This window comes from Primulina huaijiensis, chromosome 5, assembly GCF_012295235.1.
Source record: "Primulina huaijiensis isolate GDHJ02 chromosome 5, ASM1229523v2, whole genome shotgun sequence".
In the NCBI taxonomy this organism is placed as follows: domain Eukaryota; kingdom Viridiplantae; phylum Streptophyta; class Magnoliopsida; order Lamiales; family Gesneriaceae; genus Primulina; species Primulina huaijiensis.
In genome coordinates, this window is record NC_133310.1 from 21,471,812 (window position 1) to 21,496,924 (window position 25,113).

General features: G+C 34.2%; 3 protein-coding genes and 1 long non-coding RNA gene across 14 annotated transcripts; 1 reads left to right on the forward strand and 3 right to left on the reverse strand.

Annotated features, from left to right (window-relative positions):
* The first annotated feature begins 1,736 nt into the window (after window positions 1-1,736).
* LOC140977101 (uncharacterized) lies at window positions 1,737-6,066 on the forward strand. Its single transcript, XR_012175364.1, has 3 exons — window positions 1,737-2,072; window positions 2,207-2,358; window positions 5,048-6,066. It is a non-coding gene; the product is annotated as an uncharacterized lncRNA (long non-coding RNA).
* Window positions 6,067-6,199: 133 nt separating this feature from the next.
* Window positions 6,200-9,801, reverse strand: LOC140977100 (uncharacterized). 3 transcript variants are annotated; one of them, XM_073441669.1, is made up of 7 exons: window positions 9,630-9,796; window positions 8,244-8,422; window positions 7,383-7,523; window positions 7,164-7,272; window positions 6,975-7,036; window positions 6,650-6,753; window positions 6,200-6,540 (listed from the first exon to the last, which is right to left on the reverse strand). In XM_073441669.1, the coding sequence occupies exons 2-7, from the start codon at window positions 8,334-8,336 to the stop codon at window positions 6,441-6,443; spliced, it is 609 nt and encodes a 202-aa protein (XP_073297770.1). In that variant the 5' UTR covers window positions 8,337-8,422; window positions 9,630-9,796; the 3' UTR covers window positions 6,200-6,440. The 3 variants fall into 3 exon arrangements, with proteins under 3 accessions (XP_073297770.1, XP_073297771.1, XP_073297768.1); XM_073441670.1 differs by having other exon boundaries at window positions 6,200-6,560; window positions 8,244-9,801; XM_073441667.1 differs by having other exon boundaries at window positions 8,244-9,796.
* Window positions 9,802-10,390: 589 nt separating this feature from the next.
* On the reverse strand, window positions 10,391-15,507 carry LOC140977102 (homeobox-leucine zipper protein HDG1-like). 9 transcript variants are annotated; one of them, XM_073441677.1, is made up of 10 exons: window positions 15,313-15,507; window positions 14,174-14,233; window positions 13,784-13,995; window positions 13,568-13,685; window positions 12,785-13,462; window positions 12,585-12,686; window positions 12,275-12,487; window positions 11,548-11,722; window positions 11,110-11,474; window positions 10,391-11,019 (listed from the first exon to the last, which is right to left on the reverse strand). In XM_073441677.1, the coding sequence occupies exons 2-10, from the start codon at window positions 14,231-14,233 to the stop codon at window positions 10,660-10,662; spliced, it is 2,283 nt and encodes a 760-aa protein (XP_073297778.1). In that variant the 5' UTR covers window positions 15,313-15,507; the 3' UTR covers window positions 10,391-10,659. The 9 variants fall into 9 exon arrangements, with proteins under 9 accessions (XP_073297778.1, XP_073297775.1, XP_073297773.1 ...); XM_073441674.1 differs by having other exon boundaries at window positions 13,784-13,998; XM_073441672.1 differs by lacking the exon at window positions 15,313-15,507 and adding an exon at window positions 15,015-15,279.
* A 4,431-nt stretch (window positions 15,508-19,938) lies between these two features.
* LOC140977104 (protein IQ-DOMAIN 24-like) lies at window positions 19,939-23,767 on the reverse strand. Its single transcript, XM_073441680.1, has 4 exons — window positions 23,091-23,767; window positions 21,158-21,358; window positions 20,984-21,058; window positions 19,939-20,896 (listed from the first exon to the last, which is right to left on the reverse strand). The coding sequence occupies exons 1-4, from the start codon at window positions 23,481-23,483 to the stop codon at window positions 20,192-20,194; spliced, it is 1,374 nt and encodes a 457-aa protein (XP_073297781.1). The 5' UTR covers window positions 23,484-23,767; the 3' UTR covers window positions 19,939-20,191.
* Between the last annotated feature and the right edge of the window lie 1,346 nt (window positions 23,768-25,113).

Below are 25,113 nucleotides of genomic sequence, written 5' to 3' on the forward strand. Positions count from 1 at the left end.
TCGGGCGCGCCCAATATGGGCACCCCGTGAGCTCGACGCTGTCTTGGTATTCTGAAAAACTATATTCATGTGAATAGTAGCTTTTTTTAGCGTTGGAATGCTGTATAAACTGTGCGGTGATCATGTAGTTTCGAATTTCTGGATATTTTTTTTAAAAAAAAATTGAACCTTGATTAGAAACTATCAACCTGATTCTATGAGTGTCTCTGATTCCATATCTATGTGCTCTTTTCTTTGAGTGTATCCTTCAATTTCTCTTCAAAACTATTTTATATAATAGGGTAGATAATAGGAAACACAATCACGTACGTATTGGAGACCATGACCCATATATAGATAATGTATATTGTTATCTTTTGATTTTTTGTTTTTGTTTTAACTATCATAAAAATAGAAATTACATTTTACACATTAAATCTCAAAATCTATTAGATACATTAAAATCCAATAACTCAAAACATTAGTTGATCACTTTATTTTAAGTTTAACTCAATAAACAACACACAACGAATAATTATTTTTATATAAGTCCATATAAATAAAAATTAATCTTTGATGCGATCTGGGTGAAATGGATGAACCGGGTCGGGTGCTCCACCGGATCTGCTATCAAGATAGTGAAGGAAATAAAAGCAAGATGTATCATATGGCTTTCCCTGTGACCTGCAGACAAGGAGATAAACTCGTGAATGGGCGCCGGAGGGGTGTCCGGCGTGACCACTCCGATGTTTAAGTCAGTGAAGGATTCAAGCAAAAAAACCAATGTAACCAAGAGATGGTTGTGATATTGGTGTAAGAGTGTAGGCAAAAAATGAATGAATCTTAAATGCAAAGAGAGCACCTGATATTTATAGTAGGAGAAGTAATGATGACCTCGTTCTTCGTGCTACCTACTAATTATAATAGGACGGCTGATTGTACCCTATATCCTGACATGTCAAATCTTGTACTAGTCACATCCAGTCTGTCTGAATTTGTCAACCACCTAGTATCAGAGATAGGACGGCCGCCTACATCCTACCCTACTGGCGTACTTGAGTGCGGTGCTCATATCAAGGCTTTCTCGGGTAGTGAGTCATCAGCTGGGAATCCACCCGAGAGTTCGGGCCTCTTGTTGCTTATGATATCTTTCTGCAATTCTGCCCTGATCTGGGCTATCTATTTAATATCCCGAGTCGTCTATGACCCAAGCACCAATGAGGGCATTACCAATTGTCTCGGGAATTTTCCTAAAAGCTCGGGCACAATTTATACCCCTGACCCGGGCACAACCCATGACCCGGGCTATCCCGGGGGTATCAATCTTTATGTTCATTTGCGTTTATTACCATCCTTCAGCTACATTTTCGATATCTGTTATTTTTCACGTATATCCCCCCTTATTCCCTCGTCAGTTCTGGATGAATGCTGTTCGCATATTAATTTCTTTCATTTTCTCTATATGAGACTCAGTAAAATCTTACTTCGTTTGGTTTGTTCATATATTTGCAGTACTACATAGATCCTATTAGTGGATCATTTCCGATCTATGCAAGAAGTTTCCCTTACCCCAAAACAATAGATTCGGGAAGGGTTGAGTGCAAGCCAGACAGTGGTAATGTCAACAAGGATTTGGGAGATCAAATTGAATCTGTTAGTAGATTTGTTGATATTTTAGTTTTTTCTGTTAATTTTGACTAAATTTCAAGGTCTTATATACCTCGATGAGACATCCGCATGGACGCACACAACATTCGTTCACGGATGTTGATTTCTTGTTTAAGAAAGATTTACACCCTTGCAATAATGTAGTAACTATCTAATTCTAACTTGAGAATTGTGTTCTTTCTTGTAATCAGAACCGGTGCTTGCTACCTGCTCAAAAGGTACTGCAACAAGCACTGATAATTTGGCAGAAGAAAATTGTTTGAAACGAAGAGCAAATGTAGATGATTCTCAAGCTGTGGAGCTTTATGATAAGCTACAACCAGTAAACACGGTGGAAGAACGTGAACATATAAAGGAGGAAATTAAGAATTCGAATGAAAGCGAAGCAGACGAAAATGCTGATCGGGATCAGAGCTTAAACTTTGGTGCAACACTGCAAATTTTACGTAACATTGCATGTTCACTCCCAGGATATGCCTAGTCACATGATATCTATGGTGTGATCGACATTTTTAATTTGTCAAGTCTTATTTTCCTTGTGAATTAATCATTTTTGCAGGCTGAACAGGTGCATTAATGGAAAATAAGCCTGGAACGTTCCCAATAAGCCCCTGTTAGCTATTGAGATGGAAGGTGGAAAGATCATAGATAAGAGATTGGCGGTCAAAGATGTTGAAAGTAGTGTTGTCGAGGATCAAACCTTACAATCAGGTGCATAAGATATCAAACATTTCGGGCTTTTTCGCCATTTACAACAAATTTCTTAACGATTTAATAAAATAACGTAAAAAAAAAAAATTAACAATCGCCTCTTGAAGAGGCGTGACTTTCTATTATTTTTTTTAAAAAAAAAGGAAAGGTACTTGCCTTTAATTATTTTTATTTAAATATTGCAAGTCACGCCTCTTGAAGAGGCGTGACTTGCTATTAATTTTTTTTAAAAAAAAGGAAAGGCAAGAGACGTGACTGGCCTTTAATTTTTTTTAAAAAAAAGCATGGCGTGACTTGCTTTTATGATGCAAAATACGCGGAATGAGCACATGTTAAAAGCTGTGATACATTAACTCTGACCTNGAAGAACCAGAGTAAAAAAAATGAGTTGCATTTTTATTAATTATTGACATATGCTTGTTTGGATTTTTTTAAAATTTTACAAAAAAACGTTAAAAAAATTTTAATTGTAATTCGTATGTTAGAGTGATATGATTTTTTAATTATTTTTTAAAAAATAGATTATTTTTAATTATTGATATATGTTTGATTATAATTTTTTTTAACTTAAATAACTATTTTTTAAAAAATACGCTATCCGTTAATTATGAACCACGATAATGTTATATGTTTATTTGGTTGGTTATTGTTAATATTTATAATATTTTTATAATCATATGTTAGGATAAAACTAATTGTAAATATAATATGTTTTGTATTTATATTTGTGTGAACTTGTTTTTCTTAAAAAACCGTGACTTTTGTATTTTTTTTTCGAAAAAATAATAATAATAAATAAATTCTCAAATATTTTAATAAAATACATTTTCCAATCGTTATTATTAATTACACGTTAGATTCAATTAATTCTTTAAGAAAGATTCGAAAATTTAAATATGTGTGTGTATTTAATTTTTATTATTAAAATAACTTCGTATTTTCAAAACTCGTAGATTGTAAAAATATTATTTTTAGTGTAATTATAATTTTTTACTTGTAGTTAATGTTTTATTTTATATTTTTTTATAATTGATATTGTATTTGTTTTGTTTATACAATATAGTGATAGATGATGATAATAATAATAATAATAATAATAATAATACTAATAACATATTATTCTTATTATTGATTGTAGGATGTCGTTATATGCTGGACCTGTTGATCCTACTGTTCTTTATCAGCAACAAACACATATATCTAATTTTATCACGCCTAACAACTTGGATAACACCCTAAGAGTGCGTCGATCAGATAATTTAATTTGGGCATTGTGGAACAGTGGTATACTACACCATCGTGTCCGATCATGTCTAAACGAAATGGGCTTTTACGGCATCCTCTTATGTGGTGATTATGTTTATGATAATCATTTGATAACCGCTCTTGTGGAACGATGGCGCCGAGAAACTCATACTTTCCACCTGCGAGTTGGCGAGGCCACAATCACGCTACAAGATGTTGCGTTAATTTGGAGGCTGAATGTTGATGGTGATCCTATCATCGGGACTGATGTATCTTGCAAGTTTACTGTATGGCAGATTTATTGTTATGATTGGTTAGGTTTTATGCCACTTCAGACAAACTTCAGATCCAACAGTTTAAAGTTGACTACTCTGTACTTACACTGTACACAAACAGTAATTGATGAAAACAATACAGACATAGAAGTGGCACAATACTCCCGATGTGTTGCGATGTTGGTTATCGGTGGTTGTATGTTACCTGATTCTGAAGGTTGTGCGGTCAAACTGTTGTACTTGCATTTTCTGCAAGATATACATAAGGTTCGTAGTTATAGTTGGGCAAGTGCAGTACTTGCATATTTATATCACGAATTGTGTTCCGCCTCTGAGTCAGGAAAACAAGAAATCGCAGCCCTTTATACATATTGCAGGTATATTTATTAAATCACGTAATTATTAAAATTGGAAAAAAATAATAATAACTCTACATAATTAGTCTAACATAAATAATAATTTTATTTATAAATTTAATAATTAAAATAATAATTTATGTAAGTATACATACCTTAATATAAGTTGTCCAAATAAAAAGAACCTGCAAAAACAAAAAAAACATGTACTGAGTCTTCGTCTTTTGAAAAATATGCAAAAGGTAAAAAAATAATTTGAAACATATACAAAAACTTACCGATGAAAAAATGAGAAGAGTGAAAGAAAAATATGAAACGAGTGAATGAAAGGGGAGAATAAGTGTTCAATTTATAGAAGAAAATTTATAATATTATAATAAATTCGAAATTATTAAAAATATGGTGTGACAACTTTTAACATGTGTTGTGTTGCGGGTCAGAGTTAATGTATCACAGCTTTTAACATGTGCTCATTCCGCGTATTTTGCATCATAAAAGCAAGTCACGCCATGCTTTTTTTTAAAAAAAAAATTAAAGAGGCGTGACTTGCCTTTCTTTTTTTTAAAAAATAATAATAGAAAGTCACGCCTCTTGACTGCCTCTTCAAGAGGCGTGACACCTTAGTTTGTGAAATTTTTTTTTTACGTTATTTTATTAAATCGTTAAGAAATTTGTTGTAAACGGTGAAAAAGCCCCACACATTTCCTTCTTTATTAATAAAATCGAAGTCTTCTATGTTCATAAACAAACTGTTGCATCGATGAAGTTTCTTCATGAAAAGTCGAGGACCACCAGTGTTTTGCTCTGTTACAGGGTCAAAACATATTCCCATGAAATTGTTTTTAAGCCGGAGATCAATGGTTTGGAGGAAGGAGAAAAAGAAGATTCTTCGTCTGTCGTTCTTCAAGACACACCACCAGAAGTCAACAAAAAGGGCGAAAAACTAGGGCACAAGAACAAGAGGAAAATATCGAGTGGAAGTGGATGAATAACTTACCTCAGAGGACTTCCAAGAGACTTACTCGTGCAGAAGCTGATACATCACCGCAAGTAAAAACAAGTAACAATGCTAATGGCGAAGCATCAGTCTCATGTGACCCAGAGGCTAATTCTGCTGAAAAAGCCATAAACTGTGATCCCGTGAAAGAACATTCTACAAACTGGAGAAGTGAGATTCCAGCGAATAACAAGCAGAAAGATCTTGATATATTGCCCTGTATAGATTATGAAAAAATTGGAAAACATCTTGAATCCTCTTTGAACGATTTCTTGATGGATCCATGCATTGAATTCGCTCTCAAAACTCTCACGGTTGTTATCCCCTATAGAAGACATGCACGAAGTCAAAGATCATCCAGTTGCTTCCAACCCTTCACCAAACCAAGTTTCTGATTCTGTTTTTTCTTCAGTTATGCCTCCTGGAGATTTGTTGTCCGACCCATGTTTCGAATTTGCAGTAAAAACACTCAGCAGGTGGAATTCCTATGCAGTGTAGCTCACATACTTGGGTTTCATTGGAGCAGACTTCGAGCTCATCAAGATCCAGCTGTTGTAACCGCATAAGTTTACCGCAGTTCAGGATAAACAGCTTCTGTCCGTCGAGTTATTTGTATGATAATACTTTTATTGCATCGGAGACGCCTCAAATAGTCACACAATTTCCTCATTCACCATAGCTCAGGGCTTTGTTGATTTGTATCTTCACTTCATCATTGACAGCTTAGTGTCTCGTTCTAAACCTTGGTATCTACTAGAATTTTCAATTCTCACCTTAATGTTAAAGTTTATCTCCAATTCTCTTTTGCAACTCCATAATGTAGAGATAGTTGTCTTCTTTGTCTACATATCCGGTTCCATCTATTTTTTCCTAATCTAGTCAATATTAATTCAATGTCTGACAATGCAAATGTGTGGATATTTTGAATGATTCAGACAAGCCACCAGGAAGAATATGCACCAAACACATAATAAAAACGACAAAAACTGTAGGATTTCCTTGGGTACTATAGACGTTGAGAACTGTATATAAACTCCAGTACAACAGAAAATTATATGAAAAAGGTTAAAAAAAGGAAGATCTACATGGACCGAGTTTGTAACAAACAAATGTGCAGAAGATATAGTTAGTCGGTCTAATTATATATAGGATGCAATTCGGGCAGTAATTTACGTAGGAAGTGACAAAATGGGGTTCTATACAAGACTTTCAAACAACACTAGAGCCCGCACGAACCCTCAACGTTTCACTTCTCTTGCTTCTCTCCATAGCATCTACCAGCCAGTTCACACTTTCTTTTATACCCAACCTACGGTAAGATTCCAGAACCTTTTTACCGAGGAGAGAGCTTTGAACTCCCAAATGCGGAGTAGCATTTTGTATCATATACATATTCAAAAGCTTAGTTTAGCACTTACCCATCAAATGCAGAAACAGATTGAAATGTATAAGATCTCTCGTCCAATTTCTTGAGGTCCAGATATCGGGCAAGTTCATCAGATGATACAGCTTCTTCAAGATCCTGAAAATACACAAGTAAATAAAAATGTAGTTCACTAGTAATTACGTTCTCCTTTTCTATTTTAAATCATGGCCTTTTGGCGCTTTGATCATTTTAGAACAGATAATGCAGGAAAAGAAGCTTAAAGATGACTGGTTGTACAGAATTTTCAGCTTCATCCATCCAGTCTCAAAGTTTTTTCAATATTTACTACTACAGTACTACGTAAAGAATAGCTTTACCTGTTTGTTGGCTAATATCAGTAGTGGAGCTCCTTGTAGATCCTCATGCCGAAGAACCTTTTCTGAAAATCATACAAATTTATTGTAGCATCAGGGTGTAGTCGAAAAAAATACATAAACGAGGCTCATGCCAGCAATAGATTTGTTCGTTTCTTAAGTTCACAGGCGTCTTCACCCTGATATATTTACCAAGTGCAGATTTCGAATCCTCAAAACGTGATGGACAAGCAGCATCAACTACGAAAATCACAGCATGTGCCTCTTCATAGTATTTTTCCCAAATCGAGCGAAGACCAGGCTGGTGAAACGTAAGTCTTGCATCAGTGACATTTTTCATAATGAAAGTACAGGATTTTGGAAATAAGTTCATGCCGCATAAACCAGAAAAGTCTGGGTCGCATTTCAAACCTGACCTCCCAGGTCCCAGAATACGAGTTTTGTGTTTGACACTTCGACACGACCGATATTAAGTCCAACAGTTGGAACAATTCGATCTGGAGGAAGACCTTCCAAGTTTGAATACTGTGATTTCAATCTCTCCAGTAATGTCTGTGGAGTCATAATCAGAAAGAGCTAAAAACAACGAGATTCTAAGAATAATACAGTGTTGAACTTTAAAATAACTGACTGCCAATATTCATATGAGGATATGACTATATACAAGTCGCTGGAAATCTCTGATGAAAACATAGACATCCCAAGGACAAAAATATAGTAAAATGATTTAACAAACAATGACCCAGGCTAAAAATATTCCTCATGGAATTCTTGTTTGGAGTTTGGACATGCAAATGACTTTTGAACTAGCAACTAAGTAATTTTATTTACAAATGCAAGAGCGTTACCACTTTCCTTAATTTCACAGGATAAGAATCAGCTTGAATCATATGTAGCTTAATTTGCTTATGAATACCAATGGCAGAATCAAAAACATTGACGGGCCGACTGACACTATCCTCTTACTCATACTGTAGGAAACATACACACCCGAATTAAACACAATTCTGTTTCTCGTATAAGTAACATGTTTTTCATCATAAATTATCTGATCCACACACTTGAGCTCAGCAGATGCAAAAAGTGACAAGATAATTTGAATCACCAAACAACATTGAAGTATATTATGATAAAAGCACACTGCGTAGACAGCATGGCTACAGCAGCTTATCTGACAGCAGATTATTCAGTTCCATCAAATCATGAGGCTACAATAACAAGTCAGACAGAAACAATTAAGGTCAATGAAAGAACATCAGTTGAGCATATTACCGTTTTTCCAGCCTTATCAATTCCAAGTATAAGAACATGAAATTCCGTTTTACTGAAAGTATACTTCCACAATCCATAAAACAGTGAAAACATCTCTCTCTAATTATGAATTTTATGTTTCTTCTTTGTTAGAATCCTTGGGTCAGGAGAGAATAAGAATTCAAAATCCACAATATAATCTGCAGTTAAAGAAAAACCATCAGTCATCAGTTCATGAAAAAAAAATTGAAGAGAGATTATCCTTAAGATTGGATTAGAGTGAAACAATTCATGAAGGAATGTATTTCTGCATCAACTTGAAATTCGCTTAGGTTGCACTTGAATTGATAAATTTAATTTACGGGAAACGATATCATTTGGCGTAAGCTTTGAGGAATGTATTTCAAATAACGCTCATCTTGTGTGCATTTGAAATCCATCATTATCACTGTTGGAAATGTTTTAAGTGATTCAAAATCGATTTAAAATTCACTTGAATTTGGTCCATTCAAACAAGTCAAGAAATTTGAAATCCATCGTTCCAATCCACCAATATAAGTGCAACCTTAGATCACCTAAAAAAGGTATTTGTATACATAATACATTATTTGTACGCACCATACAATCAACACAATTTCCAACAAAACATCAAATAACATGGCGTCTCGTATGTGGACTAGTTTGCTGAAACAATATTTGCTCGTATAAGTGTTTAACCATTTAACTGACATTTACCAACATCCAAGAAAAAACTGATTTTGGAATAATATCACCCCATTTTCACAAATGTAGAATCAACAACTTTAAAGTGCCAAGTCTCCTAACATGCAAGATTGTGCCTTTTGTAATTTCAGCATGCAGATTATAAACAAAATTACACCATCGGATCAAGCTTCTTTCCTCTCCCTTACAGAAATGGCAAGGCGTCCATAGTTTTTTCTCCGAGTAATAGTATGTGTTAATGCCAAAAGAAATATTCAAAACCATGCGATAAGTACTAAACATTTACAAAATGCACCCACTCCTCAAGATCCAATAACCATAAAGTGAAAACGGGCTTTTTCTACAAACCCGTGATACCTAAAGATCCGATAACCATAAAATGGAAACGAAAATAATAAAAAAAAAATCAATAAATCTAAACCCCAATGGAACAATAAATCAAGAAATGGAGAATCAAGAAATGGAGAACACGTTCCTGCAACACGAGCTTCATCCAGATCTCAAGTCCATAACAACAACAAATCTACACGTCTTAAACAATACATGTATCAAAACAACAAGCAAATTAACGCGATTACTTTAATTTGGAAACAACAAGAAACGATGGAAATCCTGGATCAAGATAAGGTAGTCAGCTCTGAAAAAAATTATATAACTACGCATATATAATTGAGAAAATAAAACCTAAAAATGGGGAGATGGACTAGAAAATGGGAAAGATTGAATGAAATTCGTGCTGTGCTGTCCAATGTCAATCAGCGGTTTCCCACAGTACCCTCGGGCTCGACCCAGATCCCAGTGAACCCACTCCCAAAGATGAATTGGTCGTTCCAAAATTTCGAAGAATCTAAACTAATTTTTTTGTTTGACCAATATTTTTTTAGTACTGTTTGACCAAGATTTACATATATGCTATTTTCAAAAATAATTATTTATGTTTCATGTGAAATCCAAGGCAAATTTGGATTAGGATCCCGTTTTTAGCCACAAAACTCAGGATCGGTGCTGTGTTTTTTTTATTCGAGATAATCAGTTAATAATCTGATGGACCTCACGAGGTCGAATAAATTTAAAAAATAAAGAATCCAAATCCGACAAATTTGAGCGTTCAACTGATAAGAAAATTGAACTCATTGTTATTTGACTTTATGTTCCTCTATTCACTCAATTGGGTAATTCTCGAGGAGTTAAATATTTGTTTTATATAATTGAAATAATTATATAAGCAAGATAACTTTTTAAATCAATAATTTTTTTTCAATTAATGATTTTCTATATATTTTTTAATTATGAATTATATGATCATCTAAACATTGAAATAAATATTTTTACAAATCAACCACGTTTGGCGTCAATCATTTGAGCTGAACATTAAAAAGGAATGGGTGGAGTATGAAATCGGGACAGAACTATAATAGATAAAACATTTTTTTAACCCCAGTTGGTTCGTTCAACTAAGAATGAATTAAAGATCAAACAACAAAATAATTCACGTCCATCTTTTTGTCTTCCTAAACAACAAGAAGCAAACATAATTCAATACAAGCAACAACTTGGTCTTGCAATAGATTTAAGTCAATACCCGAACCACAAAAATAGCAACCAGGTTCAGGTTCACCAGAGGGTTCGTTCTTGACTTGAACCCATGCCCAAAAACGTCCGTTTCAACTTCCATATCAACCAGAGCAGGTTTGTTTTTCAGTGCACGGGGGCATCAGTTGGAATGGAGTCCAGTTTTGATACCGTGAAGTGTACGAGCAATGAGGGATTTGACGGTGTAGATGGATTCCATTGTTAGCTTGGCTGCTGGCAGGTTGTTCACCAGTATCTGGAATCCTAAAGTCAGAAAAGAACCACCACTCTCATTGGCACTAGGGGGCTTGCTGGAATCCGGGAAACAGTCAGGTAAAATTGCGAATCCAGAAGGCAAGAAAGACAAGTTGGAAGAATCTCCCCCACTCATCACCATATTCATTCCGGCAATTTCAACAGCTGCGTGAACTATGAGTGACCCTGAAGTATCAAAGAAAGTGTCTTGCAAAATCAGCACCCCGTTTCGGCTGGTAGGAGGAGCCTGCCAAGTCAAGATCAATCAAATTTTAGAAAAAAAAAAAAGAAGATTTTACGAAGTTCTCAAATTGAATTCAATGCAAGGGTGTCTCACATTGCCTCGGAGGATAGAAATACTATTGCCAGGCTCCTGGCTTTTGGGGATGTACAAAATTTGTTGTGTCGGCCCATCTTGGGATAAGACATCCCAATGGACTCGGGCCTTTTCATCCTGTAAGAATTCAAACAAACGTATTGGTGACACCGGCATCCAAACAGTCGTAGTAGCACTCAGTATGACACCAGACGGCTCCCCCAAGTCACCATAGCTCTTACGTATCGCCAACTTCGTATCATCGGTATTAATATCCGAGTGCACTATTTCCCACTTGTGAACCGTGGAACAAACACCAGTGCAGAAGTTTCGAGTCATTCGTTGTGCCAGTTTTGCTAAACTCTTCTTACCATTCAGAGTAAGTGCTGGAATACATCAAACGTGTTAGTATACTGCACTATTATTATTAAGGAAGTACAAAAGGTGCACAGATAGTACCCAAATTATTTTCTGCGGAGACAGTAGAAGACGTGATAGTAGCAGCAAGCTCACATTGCCGCTGCAGGATTGAAATCCATTTCTGGGCGCCAAAACCTATGCCGGATCGAAGTAATGGCTTGTAGATTTCATGGATAGCACTCTCATCGTATTCCGTGTGCTCAATCCAGGTAACCTGAAATTTGCTTTTCAAAGTTATAAGACTTTTAATGCCTAATAGTAATAATAAAAAATAAATTTATGACATCTAACAAAATGAAACAGTGAAAAGAAAGATGATCAAGTTTTGACATCTTAAGTAAATTTAAAGAACGTAAAGTTGCAGCAAGAAAGATTTTACAGTCACATTCAATATATGAAGTGCTTATCAATATTCAACCACAATGTTAGAAAAGATAATCAAAAGCATCCAAATATCAAGAGAGAAATTCCATCACCACATTCAACCAAGTCCGAGAATGAAAAAACAAATTAGTGTTGTGGAAAGGGATGAGAATTGAAATATCATCTGTTCAGCTTAAACAATAATATTATCTATCCCAGAGTGGTTATTCCAAGGAGGTAGTAATCCTTGATCCTTCCAAGATGAATATCCAATTACTAAAAATTTCTGCATTATAGAAACTAAAGAGAACAATCTGAAATTAATTAGACGTGCTGACAAAAATTGGTCAGCGTTGCATATAAACAAGAAAATCCAGATGAAAATTTTATTGGTCTCGAATACCTTTGAACTACCATTTGACATATCTTGCACAACTATACCGGAAGGGAGCCTCCTGCAATTGACAGATGCATTTAAGCTTGGATTTTGGAAGATGGTGTCAATGGACACATCGACGACAGCCCAAACGTCTTCCTTATGCTGCTTGCAGAAACGAAGAAACTTTGCTTTCCGAACAGGTACCAGAGGTGATAACACTTGGAATTCAGCTTCCATCTGAACACCAAATATAATTAGAGCAATTAATTTCATCTTTATTTCATCTTTTCCTTTTGTTTTACAATGGTGTAGGGGTGAGGGCGGAGTACCATACCAGTAGCAGTACCCCGTTTCGTTTTCCACCGGAGCCACTAAAAACCAAGTCAAGAATTGAGGCGTTGCCGATGATCCATGGAAACATTTCTGTCCAACGATTCTGCATAAATTAAAGCAAATCATGTCCATGAGATTGGTTCATGCAGGGTATAAATTGAACTAATTGGTATATTAACAAAACTAGACGCAACAACTTACCACATCCAATAAAGTTTCCATGATGGCCTCGCAGTTTAGAATTATTGTACCAGTAGATCTTGTTGCTTCCGTCGTAAGATTACTGGAACTCACACCTGTGCAAGGCGAAAATGTCTTTCTGTACTCCTCAAGATTCAATGTTTCTCCACCTCCTTCCAAACTTCGGAACCATAGAGGGCTGTCTAGTTGGGACAGCTTTATAAGCTCATTCATTGCAGCCAATGCCAGATCAAGAAACACGGATTTGTTGTAAGGAACATCAATACTGTTCATGCCCATTGTAAGTCCACTTGGGGGCCCAAGAGGGAAATCACTTGAAACTCGATCGCCGAAATCAAGTCCCAAGGGCAATTGAGATTCCGTATAATTCAAATCACAGAATCCATCCCTAATGACACCAAGATCATATCTTGAGTTTCCCATTACAGGGTGCATTGAACCGGCAGGTGTACCCAAGAATTTGTTTGCCAAGACTCCAAGTCGGTTAAGCTCATCTTTCAGACGTGCATTTTCGATCATTAGATGGTGATGCTCAATAGGCACTTCCCCAAGAATAGCTGGGCTACCACAGTTGTTGCACATTGGGCCTCTCATTGCTTCCTTCATGGTAATGTTCTCAATGCGGAGCTTATCATTTTCTTGTTTTAGGATTGAATTTTCATGACGTTCTAATTGAGTCTGAATTACAATTTTTAAATCAGTGTACTTGTTCATGAAGCAGTTTTATAGATGGAAACACCGTGAATTTAAACTAAAATTGAAGCTGTAACATTCATAAATTACCTTGATTTGAGTCCTCCTATTCTGAAACCAAAATTTGACCTGCCTAACATCCAATCCTAGTCTTCTTCCTAGTTCTAATCTTGATTTCTCGTCAGGATGAGGATTCTCCTTGAAACAACTATAGCAACCAACAAAATTCAGCAAGCATACCATTTGATAATTAATCCAAAACTATTACAACTGTATCAATACTGGATCAAAAAGAGGAAAACTTACGCCTCGAGTTCTTGAATTTGAAAAGGCGTGTGCCTGTGATATTTCTTCCTTTTTGATGACTTATTTTCAAGCGTTTCTTGATCATCCCCTGATGCAGCTTCAAAGTTATCACTTGAAGGGCTCCCAAACTCATCCTCCTTTGTCTTTCCACTTAAATTATTGTCAAAACCTTTCCCCATCAACCCCATTTCCGCAGTATTCTCCCTCTTTGGCTGCTGCACAAGAATCCCACAACATATTACCGAATCACAAAACCAACAACTATAACACAGACATCTCCCAGAATATGAACCCAAAAACGAAGTAAAAGACAGAAAGAATTCAGAACCCGAAACACATTTTCTTAATGCATATACAAGGGGGAAAAGGAAGAGGGAAAATGAGACATACCAGGGCAAGAGAAAGCGGCGAAGAGTTGAAAATGAGTTGAGGAGAAGATGAATGAACCATCTGCAGAGGATAAGACATGGAGTTATTAGACTTTGGGTTGAATAAACCATCAGCAACCATTGCAGCAATGCCACTGTCGTCCCTTAGACCTCTGCTATTTTTCAAAATGAAATCCCCAAAACTCATCAAACAAAGTGGACAAATATAAATATAGAAAATAGAAATAAATGAAAAGGCAACCCCTTTTGCTCTTCTACCAAGAGATAGGCTTAAGACTCGAACTTGTATTGTCCTACAGATTCTCTACATAAATAAGGTAACCAACGGGGCTGTATTTCTCAAGGTTTCATCTAATCACTCTCCACCTAAAGATAGCAAGTTCTTCCTCAGAATTAAAATCACATAAATGATCATGTAGCAACATTTATACCACACGCTAAAGCCTAACAGCCCATAGCGCAAGCATTCACTGTTATTTTCACCCCAATGTAAGGCGATGAATGTATTTCACCAACCCAACTCCCACAAAATTTAAGAATAAACAAACGGGTTGGTAAAAGACAACGCTGCTCCCTTATTACAGTCTCGTACTAGCTCCACTTCTCCAGGGCCCCCTTCAAAAACCCTAGTTTCTCTAACTTTAACCAAAGTTTTAGATTTCGGCTATTCTAGCTGTCCTACTCCTCATCCCCAGTAAATAAATAAAGAAGGAAAAGAAAGGACATTCGATTTCAACGGAAACAATTAATGGACAAATGGACTTCTGGAGAAACAAGAAAACCATACAAATACAAACCTCACACACGCCAAATACAGACTTTTCAAAATCTCACTCACTCACACACAAAAAGCCAGAAAACACATCTTTCGCAACAAAAGAAAACGACACTTTTGATTCCTTAGCCTCTCTCTCCATTTTATTTATTACCAATCGCGGTTTCCGATTTCCGAAATCGTGGAATAGAAGATACCAAAAACATGAAATCAGTACACGCATCAAATCTTTTTCACCAATATATAATAATTAGACAAAGCAGAAAAGGAGAAATTAAAAAAAAAAAATCCAGATTTGTGGGCCTCCTTTTTTTCCTCGAAACAATTATTTAATGAGCAAATGAAGCAGGCGAGAGCTGACTTACGGTGGACTTCGATGGCGCATATATAGTCTTGTCAGTGAACTCTCTGATTCTTTTTTTGGCTTCTTTCGTTCTCTGTCTCTTCTCTCTGTTCTTAGTTAATCGAGAGACCCTTTTCAATTCTCTAGATCCACGCAGAAATCGAAATCACGGTTTTGGAAGAACACATGCAAATGCAAATTTATAAAAAAAAAATTAATAATAAATAAACAAAAATTTATTACAAAAGAAAAATAGTGTCAGAAAGTACGAAATGGGGATAGATTTATTATACTATGTGACAGGTGTTTACAGGTGGGATTCACCGAGGGTCCCACTTTTGAAAAATTTTGCGTGTCTGGTATGTCCCCACACTCTCGTCTTACAGCGAGTGGGTTTCACGCCACTGATTCAATTTCTATTAATAATAATAATTACGATCAACGCCTAGAAGTATAAAATAATATAATTTATTTAGTATTATATATTAAATGTAATAAAAATTTTATTTTACAAACATTAATTTGTTATTATTTATATATATATATATAATATAATTTTTCAAATATTTGATTTATTTATTATTTTTACATTTAAAATGATTTATAAGGAAACTGAAAAATTATTTATCATGTGTATAATAGTTAATTGAGAAAAATTTAAATAAATTGATTTAAAAAATGTTTTAAATTACTAATATATACATTAAAATCAAATCTATTATATGATCGCTATCTTCTTTTTCTTTCTAACTTTCCTCTCAAATTTGATTGGTTGTCAATTCCTATTAAATTATCCCTACAAATTATTAATTCCCTCGTGTTCATTTGTAATCAGAGAAAATGACATAAAAGTAAGTACTTAGTTAAATAATAAAAATTATATTATCATTTCACTTATATGATCATTATTTTTACATACTTAACGATTGTGCCAAGTTCTAATATATATTATATAAAGGGAAAATTTGAAAAAATAGTTTTGATGTCCTTCTAATAGGCTCAATAATAATAATAATAATAATAATAATAATAATAAACAAAGAGGATAATAATGATTATTATTATTATTACCAATTTGTGAATTATTAGTTAGTGAGTCGGAAATAAGGTTGCATTTTTGTTGAAAGATTTGAGTGGATTTGGTTTTAAATTCATTGTATTTATTGAGCTCAAACTTAAAATGAAAGATTTGAAATCTTGTGTGTGTCCAAGTATAGTTTTTTCCTTCAATTTCAAGGAAAAAACTTGTATGACACGTTCTCACGGGTCGTATTTTATGAGACAGATATCTTATATGAGTCATCCATGAAAATTTATTGATTCTTATACTAAGAGTATTACTTTTTATTGTGAATATCGGTAGAGTTGACTCGTCTCACATATAAAGATTCGTGAGACCGTCTCACAAGAGACCTGCTCTAATTTCAAATGGATTTTTCAATCTAGTGATCAATGATTTTAAATAATGAAATCTTTGATTTTAAAATCCTCCTAAAAATTCAAATCTTTGAATTCAGACACAACCTAAGATAAATTGTGGGAAATTTCACGTGTATCAGGTATTAATTTTGTAAATTATTGTCATTTTCGAGAATAGAAATATATTGACAACAAGACACAACATTCAAGATTTATTAAATTTAATTCATTAATGCTTGCTAGATATGGTTTCTTGAATAAAACATTAAAAAAAAAAAATTTTAAAGTTTTGAGACTTATTTTATTTGAATAAATGCATTCTAATATATTTCATGTACAAAAAACAATTTTGCCAAATATAGCAATATTTTCTTTTATTCAAATACCTTTGACTCACTTTAATGATAACGTATGATATTTTTATTATCTTAAATTTAGGTGATTAATAAATAATAGTATTAAACTGTTTCCGGATCCAATCGTTTCTTGTTTGTAATTCAAATTTTCTGAAAATTGGATCAAGACAAGTCGTTCATACTATACATAAAAAAGTAAGCCAATTAAAGAGAGCTCAAGCTGCAAATCATCTGTCTTCTGATTGTGCACAGGCTTAACAATTACAGTTCAATTGGACCAATCTGAAATGAGCAAATCAGAATGGATAATGCAACCCGAGCCATTTAGTCTACTAATTCAAGTATAATTATACAGTATCCTACTAATTGCCGAATGACTGAAAATTTCCTAAATCGTCTATGACGTATCAGTTTTTTCCCGAAGATGGGAGCCAAAAGTCGCAAAAGCAAATAAACATTAAATGAGCATTTAATGATATGTACCTCAATTGAAAGCGACATGTCTAATTTTTCAGAAAACAGTACAGATGATTATGAAAAACAAATTTGACCGTTTGAGTTTTTCAACTATAAATACGGAGACTCTAGATTGAAGAACAAGCTTAGTTGAATCAAATATCAAGTATGCATTATTTCCCAAGATATTTTAGCAAACTAAAGCTATCACATTTTAAGATGTTCAACTTAAGTATGCGTCTATCATATTACATCAGATCTCCAAGGATGTCATTGTATTGTCCTACCAACTCAAACCGTTTAAACTAACTGTTGGGTTATATTGTGTTTTCTTGTGAACCGAGTGTTCTTAAACTTCCAAAACTTGTTGAAGCATATACTAAGAGTTTCAACTTAGACAGTGATAAGTCTTAGTTGAAATGAGTTGTTACAAAGAGTTGTATCAATCAAAGTCTTTTAGGTATAGTTTGGTACAATGGATAAGAGAAAGATTGATAAATAAGCATCCTTATCCCACATTTGGTATTTTTTTAGAAAGCCTATGATAATACCATGAGCTCGTGATAAATAATTTTATACAAGGATAAAATATCCCTTATATGAGATGTGATAATTTTAATTTAATGATAAAAACATCACAAATGACTTAATTGCCTCCAATATATAAAAATCTTAAACCTTATCGTTCTCTCATTTCACCGCCCCATCAAATAAATATTTATATATATATATATGAACTCGAGATAATTATATAAATAATTTTTGNTGTAATGACAAAATTAACATTATCATAATAATTTTATAATTTCAAAATTGTTGCTTGAGTTCATATTTCTTATATGTTCATGCGTNTGATAAAAACATCACAAATGACTTAATTGCCTCCAATATATAAAAATCTTAAACCTTATCGTTCTCTCATTTCACCGCCCCATCAAATAAATATTTATATATATATATATGAACTCGAGATAATTATATAAATAATTTTTGTAAATCTCAATAAAATTATTATTATCACTCGATTAACCTTAAAAATTGATATTTGACTTGACTCAGAAAATCAATGGCTCAATTATCATATTATATAATATATAAAATTAGGTAAAAATAAATAAATCATGCAAGTACTGTCGACGCATGAACATATAAGAAATATGAACTCAAGCAACAATTTTGAAATTATAAAATTATTATGATAATGTTAATTTTGTCATTACAATCTAATATATAAATTTAATCAGTCTTATTAAAATCATATCAAATATTAAATATAATATCATACATTTTATTTATCATTAACTTATCTTCATATTATATATAACATGTTTATCCTACCATGTGTACCAAACTATGCCTTAGTGAATTACCTACTAATTGAAAAAATTGGTAACATATGAATATTTATTTTCGAACATCTATAAATACTTGTTTTCTTTACATTACACATTTATATCTAACCGCTTCTTGTTAACTGTCAAGTGCATAATATATATTTTATCAGTGGTCAAGCTAGACCGTTTATATACTTATCCATTTTCAGTAGTCCAACAAAGCTAGCTCTTTAAGAAAATTTCTTAACAACCTTAAAAATGTTAAGAACGACTCAAATTTCAAAAATATTTTTAACATTTTTTTCACCCCACTAAACTCTATTTCGATCCCAACACATATTGATTATAATTTAAATTTTAATTAATTAATAAAATATTTCTTCGGTTTTATATAAATTAAATTTGAGGATGATTATATAAATTATCAATATTATTAAATCATGTCAAATTACTTTATAAAGATTTTGTTATTTAATTACTTGTTTTGAAGATTTATTTATTTCAACATATTATTTGAATTAAAAGTTATCTTCAGATCATGAGTTGTTCAAAAGTAAATATATTGAGTAAAATATTATCAGATTTTTAAGAAATTGGATTTTTAGATAAGAGAATATATATCGCTTTTACGTCAAAAAAATAATTTTAACGGCTTTTTCGTAAAAAAAAACTTATAATTGTTTTCTATGTAATATTCTTAACTTTTAAAATTATAACCCTTAATATATTGATATTTTAACGCCCAAAGATATTTTAGGACAATTTACCCCTTTTCCACAGTATATTTTATTGAGATGTGTTCATTCGGTTAAATATTTTTTTAAAAAAAATAAATATATGATATACATTTGTTATTATTATCAATATTAATGATTAACAAATTGTATCGCGTGATATTCAATAAGTGCCACGAGAACCAAATTTATTAAAGAATATTATTCCAAATATGAGCAAATAACATACTTTGTCTTTTTAAATCTCTATTTTATTTTAAATATAATAAAATCAGTCCACGGATAAAAATGCACATATTAATTGTAATCAACGTGCTTAATACATATTACCGAGTGCACCGTGTAAGAATAAAGATTTAATGTATGAAATTTATTCAAGTAAAGGAATTCAGACTCGATACAAATCCACACGTGGAAATTTAAGAGCAAAAGCAAGAATCCCGGCCAGTTTATATAGGTAAATGCTTGATGATAAAACATGAAAATGGGACACTCATTGTTGGGGAACCAACGATATTGCCAACGAACATGTCTTTTCTCCAGGATTTTGAGAGGATACTTTGAATGGGAGATGAATGATAGACGACGATGGAAATCCATCGCTAGAGTTGGTTGTTACGTGTGGAGCTCAGTTTAATATCGAACCCCTTTTCCGGATTAACATCATTCTCCCGAAGAACCGGATTAAGCGCCCCACCTAGATCAAATTCCTCGGGCTGCATTCTCTGCTTGGGTACGCTGTGAGACCTGAGTTTTGCGAGGGACGACTCTGTATTTGCCATGTAGTTAGGATGACCAAAGTAGTTGTCTACCAAATTTCTCGAGCACTTTTTCCTCGTGGGAGTAAAAGATAGTCTTCTATGGCTATGGCTTGTAAGTGTAGACAAAGCATGGCGAACAATTGGACTATTTTCAGCAGTCCACGATGCGGGCTGGTCTGTTTCTCGGACAAACAGTGGAGATCGTATGTACGAGACTTCCTCTGAAGATATACTTGGATTTGGGTTTTGAAGTTTTGATGAAAGTCTAGACATGGAGTCACATTTGTTATATTCTCGCTCTGTGTTATTCCATGCTGAGAAGTATTCAGAAACCGGTGACATTCTATTAATTTGTCTGATGTTTTGGCGAGGCTTCCATGTGTCTATTTCTAGAATCTTGTCATCACTTGCGTAACCATCGTGGGAAACATTTAGAGACCTGTTCTTGTGATTGCTCCGCGTAGGTTGTTCCATACATTGATCTAACCAAATGAAACCTAGATTCGAGCTTTCTTTGTTGTCTAGACGTGATCTTGAACTGCGCTGCTGCTTGCACATGGATCCAGATGATGCGTTCATTAATTTTAATAAATTTTTACTAGCAAAGAATGAATGTGAAACTTGAGTAGATACCTTCCGTGGAGATGGACTTTGTTTGAACCCACTTGACATAATTTCTTTGTTCGTGTGATTCACGATGCCAATGCCCTGCAAGTAAGTTAACAGTGGGAGCGAACACAGTCAAGAAACTGGATTCAAGCAGCAATAAAAGTTTTATTGATTCGTGTAAAAGATAAGCAGTCTCACTAAATGACAATTGTTGGAGAACTTGGTGTTAGGAGTTGAAGATTCAGACACGTAAGATCGATGTGTAGAGGCTCGAGCTTGGATTCGAGCCATAGCTTGCATGCGATGTAGCATAACTGTGCTTCGGTTTCTGACAATGCGGCCTCTCACCAGGGCTTGAAGCTTGACCAGACCCTTGAGTGCCCGGAACGCCCTCCTAGCCTAAAACATATAGGGAAAAAAAAAAGTAAATTACTGAGCTCACAACAAACAAATAGTAAAGTGTTATTTCAGTTTGGATACCGAGGGGACCAATCTTTAGATGGGTAAAACTAGTGGCCACAGAAAGTAGGTCGAGTAGCTAAGTTGGAAGACAAGTCCTTTTCATAAAGCTTGGCAACTAATTGCACTAACCCACCTCTGAAAATGGAACCAGACTAAATAGAGCATAATATGAAGGGAAATCTTTTGTGGTAGCCAACTAATCAATCTAGTTCTAGAGTAACGCTTAGTTTTCGAAAACATAGGTTTGTTTGGGTTCGGGTTTAAAAGTTTGTAAATAAATCAATCCGGTCCACAAGTTTTTCAAACGAGTTCGATTATTATTCAAGATTATTGAACCAGAAACCAGTTCAAAGAGATCCAGATACCTTTTCAAGGTGGATTTGAGATCAATATGTTTTGCCAAATGGCTCTATAGCTTTGATAAGTTTGTTATTAAGATTTTATAAATATTTGAAATAAAACAAGATTAGGCTATGTAAATATAACACGAATCTCTATATAATGAGTTTGATAGTAAAGTTAAATCTAAACAAATCAACATCAAACTAAACTCGATATCGAATTGAATTCAAGCACAAAGTTAACTTTTTGAGCTTGAGCTCGAATATAAAAAGTGAAACATATTTCGCCGGATTCAATCCATCATCCTTCCATTCCGATGAAGAGAGATAAATTGGGAAAGGTAGGAAAACCTACCATTCAAATAAGCACTTCAACTGGATTGTTCCTATATGCACAAAGAAACGAAGGAATGGGTTGTGAGCTGTTAATATCTGGGACGGGGTCAGCTCCGCCATATGCCTAACCGTGTTTCTGCTATAAAGGTGAGTCCAGTGGCTCACAAACACGATGAGGGGTGGATCTTGTAGAGGAAAGATCATGATATTTTGAATCTTTATGTACAACACTTTTAAAAAGTTCCAATGTTGTCACTCCAAAACCATTGAGTTACCACCAAACTCATCTCTCCGTCTCGAACAAAATCTTGGCTCCACCCCCTGCAAACATCGTGGTCGCGCCCACGATGGACACGGGATTTTATACGTTGAACGTGTTTTTCAAATTTGACAGACGGAAAAACTGTTCCATCTAAAGCAGTGTCTATATTCCTCCACTAGTGGAAAACAGGGCATCAAGAATTTTGTAAAAAGAAACAAAAGGAAATGGATATCAATTCTACTGATGGTGAATTGTCATATCCACTAGCACCGTGCACTCAAATCATATATCCCTTTCACCAATCCTTTTCCTGTGGTCTAGTAAATTTATATGTCTACTTCCCATTTTTGCCAAAAATATAAGGAATGAAAAAGATGAACAAACAAAAACGTGTCTCCGAAATATTCAAGACATGAAAATGGAAACTGATTATTCTAAAAAATAATAAGGGATTTTAATCTTATATTGCAACATGAAATGAAAGACATTTAAAATTGATAATACCAGTTGAATTATGACAGAAAAAAGGAATAAATATTTGATTTTTTCGGTGGGTGAACGTTTGTGGAGTCAACCGAGACAGTACGTCAACCAAAACAAAACATGAGCCAAAAGACGAGGATGTTTTTTCAACACAATTTTATATAAATTTTTCGTTTGACATGGATTAGAGAAACGTCATACTTTTTTCCAATTTTTTCTCACAGACCAAGAAAATCAGATTACTAACCAAACACGCGCGATATGCCGACTGAATCTTAACAGCAGCGACCATCCGACGCCGGTCAAGGTTAACGTACTCCCCCACACCGCCACTGGTCAGCCTGACCACCTCAGCCGCTGCGTGAGCGGCAGCCAGAGCAGCCTCCGCAACCGCTGCCGTGGCGGCGGCCACGGCTATTGCATGCTTGTCATCGTCCACCGCCTCAGCATACAGACTGGCGGTGGCGGAAGGGTCGTGAATCACATTCTTAAACTGCAACCGCTTAACGCTCCTCTCAGCAGAAATATGATCTCCAGATTTGGCGATACTCCACTTTCCCGTCGTCTTCTTCGAGGATGATCCCGGCTGTGAGGTTTTATGCCCCAGTAGCGAACGCAACCACCTAGTGACCTTACCCATGGTGCATGATAGCAAGTGGAGTTGATATATTGAATTCTTGGAGTTTCAGCATTTTATCCAGTAGCCCATTTGATTGTGCTGCAGAAGTGGGTGAAAAAGTTGTATTTAATGTAGGCCGAGATGGGTTTAAGAAGACGCGCGATAGGGAGGAGGTGGTTGTTGGCTTGTTGCCTGTTGGGACCGTTGAAATTCTAAAGGGCTGACATACTGGTAAGCATTTTGTCCAATTTCTTGAAAAAGCTCATGTTTTTCACCGTCTTGTTCATCTTCTTTTAACTAAAATCTTTTTCTTTTTTCACAGTATTATTCGTAGGTGTACGAACTAGACCAATATACACTAGTAGATAGATAAATCGATCGATTGGGAAAAAATCTACCCTTTAATATAATTTATTAAATGATACAAAATTTTCTCACTATAGAAATTTTTGAGATTGAGATGTACACTCGTATCGTCATTCAAATTCAAGTTCAAATGAAGAGTCTGACTCAAGTTTTATGAAAAATTAGAGTTATAAATCATTATGTTATTTCATATATATTGATTTATCATCTCAACGTCATACATTCTACATCGTCTTATCACACAAACCAAACGAAAGTATTTGACTAGGATGTTGTTGTGTTTATTTTTGTGGATTGAATGTGCATTGATAATTTAAAACGTGATTATTAAAATTTAGATACAATATAAAGTGACTATTGATAAAAATAATATGTTACATTTGATTGATTAAAATTGCAACTAAATATCTCATTTTTGTATTTTTTTTCCTTTTATTTTTATACATATCAACGATTGTGGAAGAATTGTATATTATGATTTTTTTTCGTTTTCTTTCTATATTTGTACAAATCAAAGTTTTTTTTAAAGAAAAATCTTCAATTTTTAAAAATAAACAAGAGCTAGTCGAGTAAACACAGCCCACTTAAACAAAGCCTACATTCATCTCAATAGTATTTAACTGTATGATTCAATTTGCATGATCACTTGGGTGTGCATGGGCATAGTTTTCACAACCAGATTGGTTTAGGTGGTTCAATCGAGAACTGATAATGAGTTTGTTTTAACATCGTTCAAAAACCTTTTTACTGGTCGATAACCGGTCGGATCGGTTCACAATTTGTTTTTAATTTTATTTTTTTGTTATATACATGCTTATTTAGTTTTTGAACTTTGTTAAAAATATTATTTTAACAGTATTATAACTTATTAGTGTTTCTACGTGACCGATTGAACCACTATATTAAAAATAGTTCGATTCGATCGTCGAAAATATTTATAATGAGATATAAACATAGCTGTTATGACAGAACCAGACATCGACTTTTCCCTGGTCGTGGAAGTGGTCCCTCCAAGTCTATGCATAGATTAGTATTGATCTCAATACCAAACTAACAACTATTGCTTATAATAAGGTGTCATGGCTACGAAATACTCATTTTTTCATACGATTTCATATATAATTACTAAATTAATAACATCAATCACCAGAAAATAACAAAGAAAAAATGTTATGTATTTTCTATGCTAAAATTTTAATTTGTTTAGATTCAAATTTACCATAATTGTGCATTTCTATATCCACACGTCAATGTATTATTAATTTTGCACCTAACCTTAAGAAAA

Bases quoted from the DNA above. Each gene is read 5' to 3' on its own strand.
- LOC140977104 (XM_073441680.1), bottom strand. From the start codon at position 23,483: ATGGGTAAGGTCACTAGGTGGTTGCGTTCGCTACTGGGGCATAAAACC. The intron at 21,059-21,157 runs GTGAGACTGCTT...ACTTACTTGCAG, and splicing joins TCTCCAACAATTGTCATTTA to GGCATTGGCATCGTGAATCA. The intron at 20,897-20,983 runs GTATCTACTCAA...ATGTGCAAGCAG, and splicing joins AAAGTCCATCTCCACGGAAG to CAGCGCAGTTCAAGATCACG.
- LOC140977102 (XM_073441671.1), bottom strand. From the start codon at position 15,170: ATGCGTGTACTGATTTCATGTTTTTGGTATCTTCTATTCCACGATTTC. The intron at 13,463-13,567 runs GTAATTTATGAA...ATTGTAATTCAG, and splicing joins ATAGGAGGACTCAAATCAAG to ACTCAATTAGAACGTCATGA. The intron at 12,488-12,584 runs GTATGGTACTCC...TTTGGTGTTCAG, and splicing joins GAAACGGGGTACTGCTACTG to ATGGAAGCTGAATTCCAAGT.
- LOC140977100 (XM_073441669.1), bottom strand. From the start codon at position 8,336: ATGTTTTCACTGTTTTATGGATTGTGGAAGTATACTTTCAGTAAAACG. The intron at 7,273-7,382 runs GTTTGAAATGCG...ACGTTTCACCAG, and splicing joins TCTGGGACCTGGGAGGTCAG to CCTGGTCTTCGCTCGATTTG. The intron at 6,541-6,649 runs GTAAGTGCTAAA...ATCTTACCGTAG, and splicing joins TCTGTTTCTGCATTTGATGG to GTTGGGTATAAAAGAAAGTG.